General features: G+C 41.4%; 1 protein-coding gene across 1 annotated transcript; it reads left to right on the plus strand.

Annotated features, from left to right (window-relative positions):
• The first annotated feature begins 289 nt into the window (after positions 1-289).
• LOC133398855 (uncharacterized) lies at positions 290-1,981 on the plus strand. Its single transcript, XM_061670039.1, has 2 exons — positions 290-1,783; positions 1,910-1,981. The coding sequence occupies exon 1, from the start codon at positions 356-358 to the stop codon at positions 1,712-1,714; it is 1,359 nt and encodes a 452-aa protein (XP_061526023.1). The 5' UTR covers positions 290-355; the 3' UTR covers positions 1,715-1,783; positions 1,910-1,981.
• The last annotated feature ends 1,713 nt before the right edge of the window (positions 1,982-3,694 follow it).

Below are 3,694 nucleotides of genomic sequence, written 5' to 3' on the forward strand. Positions count from 1 at the left end.
GGTGAGCAAAAGTCTGATAACGGAGCGGGAGCAGATGTGTAGATTCTGAAAACGCTTGCTGGTCAGTGAAGAAAAAAGACACCAACCCGTTTAGTGAGAACTCAGCAGAATGGCACACCCACGTTGGTTACGAGATTCGATAAGCTGTTACGCAGCAACTTTGGTTACTATAGTGTTGGTTTTGTTTATGTGGTACGTGGGAAGTCCCACACTAAACGATACAACGCATTTTTTAGATAGGAAATTACCTACCAACTGGACCAATATGACCAACCCAATAAAAAAAAATGTTGAATCATTAACTCGTACCAAAAGGAGTACAGTTGATGATCAGAACTGTGGGAATAGCTTCCAAATGCGGCAAAACAGGTTAATATTTTGTGCCCCCCGAAATCAAGATACTTTAATCATAATTCCATATGCGGCTCTCACCAATGAAGCTCAAGAGAATGGGCAGAATTGGGGAGATAAATATGACTGGTATGCATCTATAGGCTTTGGATGGGAATACCTCATTGGTGAAACAGGTTATGATTGGTCCAATTGGTCATTAAAAGCAGCAAAAGAACATAGAAAGAAGTTTAACTTAAGCAAAACGACCCATAATTTAATATTGACATACAAGTCGAGTCACCCAATGTGTTTGATGGTGAGTTTGTGGGCATATACTGCGGGAAAAGATCCCCACTTCCAAGTAGCATTGTGTTATGGGAACCGCGTTAAACCAGAAATGCCATTAAAAACTTCAAAGAAAGGTGGACACATGTTAATGGTTAACAAAATAACTACTGATGATTGGTTCCTTGTAGTCACAGGAGTTTCAGGACAAAATAACAATTGGTTACTATTGGTGGAACAAGCAGCAAATGTAGCAAAAAAAGATTGTGTGGTTTGCATGGGTCCAAGGCCTTTGTTGCGAATAGTTCCGGCACAATTATCACAAAATTGTATTATTCCATTAATGAACGCTACTGTACCAACTAAGGGATGTAAATCATGGGATCGTATATATCCCGTAACAGAAGCAGATAAAAACAAACCGATGTTTTCTACTCTAGTAGCACCAAATAATTTCACTTGTATAAACATGATTAGTAAAGGCAAAAAATTAGGACCACTGAATGACACACAGTGTAAAGTAACCTTAAAAGTCGGACCAAATTTTATGCCAGTGTCACGGAGCGACATCTGGTGGTGGTGCGGAGATGATAGACTGTTTGATAGATTACCTAAAGATATATCTGGATTGTGTGCTATTGTCACTTTGATATTGCATGTGTCAGTATACCCTATCCCTGTTCAAGATTTAATGAAAAGGGCACCAATGTTTTTGTCTGATCTAGAACATAGACAAAAAAGAGATTTGTCCTGGCAGGGGCAAAATAATCCGACGTACATCGACGCCATAGGTGTTCCTCGTGGGGTTCCAAATCAATACAAATTGGCTGACCAAGTTGCAGGAGGATTTGAGTCTTTCATATGCTGGTGGTGTACGATTAATAAAAATGTTGATAGGATAAACTATATCCACTTCAATGTACAGAGATTAGGAAATTGGACTCAGAGTGGGTTGGAAGCTGTGCATGAGCAGCTCAAAGCTACCTCTTCAAGGACGTTCCAAAACCGCATAGCTGTCGACACACTCCTCGCAAGAGAGGGAGGTGTTTGCGGTATGTTTGGAGAACAAACAATACTGCTTCAGATGGCAGCTTGACCAGAGCCATCGATGGTCTACGGACCCTCAATCAACACTCCTTGTGGGACAGCTGGATGGACGTTTTTGGTAAATATAAAACCCTAATTTCACCAATATTGATATCAATTGCTGTTTTTGCAGCCATTCTGACATTTTGTGGATGTTGTTGTATCCCATGCATTCGGGCTTTAATCAGTAAATTAATCACCACAGCCATAACCCCATGGAGAACCGTATGGAGATGATGTATCCATTACTGTTTGATGATAAAGATAATGATGATGATAATGATGATGATGATGATTATGCTTTAACTGATTTGTTTCCTGATCCAGATGATTACGATATTTAAACTATAACATTCATGTATGACAAATCTACTCTGGGTGTAAATGTATTTGTTTCATAAAAATGATTCTACAGTTAAAAATCGAAATGAAGTGACTGTAAGATGATATGAGAATTTGTGCAAATACATGATAAACAGGAGGGAAATGTTAGATATATCTTAGTAGTTATCATTTATTTGCTTAGCTTGCATTAGTATTTTGCATTAGCAGCCTGCATTAGAATTATGGACAATATTTAGATAGAAAGATGTCTCGCCTTCAAGAAGATGACTCAGCAACATTTGATGGAAGGGCGCCTTGACCAAGGACGTGATTGGATGTGGTCGGGGACGGGACAGGTGTCGTCTGGTCCTATGTTTTGTGTTGTGTCTTAATGCTTAGAATATTATGTCTTGTAGAACCCTCCTATTTTCAAATAAATGTAGGAGCGACGGGGGAGATTGTTTAGAGCGTGTTGAGAGGCTGTAATCTGAACAATCTCCCATGCGCCCTCCTCATGAGTAAAATGACCAACGTCTTCATTCCTTTTGTGTTTATTCATTATAATGTTTGGTGAGATAAATCCAACAACGACCTATGTGATTTCGGTAGAACTTTTGAACCCTTAAGTTTGAGCTAATAGACTGACTTTCGACATACTCGATCGTTTTGAATCCACCTTTCAGATGAGGTCTCTTCCAAGCCTCTCGTAGGTCGTGCGGCCGAAAACACGAGCGTCGAAGCATTCCATTTCGCTCCAGTAGTAGGCCTACATTGACTAATTTTTAACATGACGACCTATGTGATTTCGGCAGAACTTTTGAACCCTTAAGTTTGAGCTCGTGGGCTGACTTCGACGCACTCGATCGTTTTGAATCCACCTTTCAAATGAGGTCTCTTCCAATCCTCTCGGAGGTCGTGCGGCTGAAACACGAACGTCGAAGCATTCCGTTTCGCTCCAGGAGTAGGCCTTTATTGACTAAATTGTAACATGACGACCTATGTGATTTCGGCAGAACCTTTGAACCCTTAAGTTTGAGCTAGTGGTCTGACGTTTGACACACTCGATCGTTGTGAATCCACCTTTCAGATGAGGTCTCTTCCAAGCCTCTCGGAGGTCGTGCGGCTGAAACACGAGCGTCGAAGCATTCCGTTTCGCTCCAGTAGTAGACCTTTATTGACTAAATTGAAACATGACGACCTATGTGATTTCGGCAGAACTTTTGATCCCTTAAGTTTGAGATTATGGGCTGACGTTCGACACACTCGATCGTTGTGAATCCACCTTTCAGATGAGGTCTCTTCCAAGCCTCTCGGAGGTCGTGCGGCCGAAACACAAGCGTCGAAGCATTCCGTTTCGCTCCAGTCGTAGGCCTTTATTGACTAAATTGTAACATGACGACCGATATGATTTCGGCAGAACTTTTGAACCCTTAAGTTTGAGATTGTGGGCTGACGTTCGACACACTCGATCGTTGTGAATCCACCTTTCAGATGAGGTCTCTTCCAAGCCTGTCGTAAGTCGTGCGACCGAAACACGAGCGTCGAAGCATTCCGTTTCGCTCCATTACTAGTCCTTTATTGACTAAATTGTAACATGACGACCTATGTGATTTCGGCAGAACTTCTGAACCCTTAAGTTTGAGCTTGTGGGCTGACGTTCGACACA

Source organism: Phycodurus eques, unplaced genomic scaffold (assembly GCF_024500275.1).
Source record: "Phycodurus eques isolate BA_2022a unplaced genomic scaffold, UOR_Pequ_1.1 contig_383, whole genome shotgun sequence".
Taxonomy (NCBI): domain Eukaryota; kingdom Metazoa; phylum Chordata; class Actinopteri; order Syngnathiformes; family Syngnathidae; genus Phycodurus; species Phycodurus eques.

Excerpts from the sequence above, each read along its gene's own strand:
- LOC133398855 (XM_061670039.1), top strand. The coding sequence starts at position 356 with ATGCGGCAAAACAGGTTAATATTTTGTGCCCCCCGAAATCAAGATACT.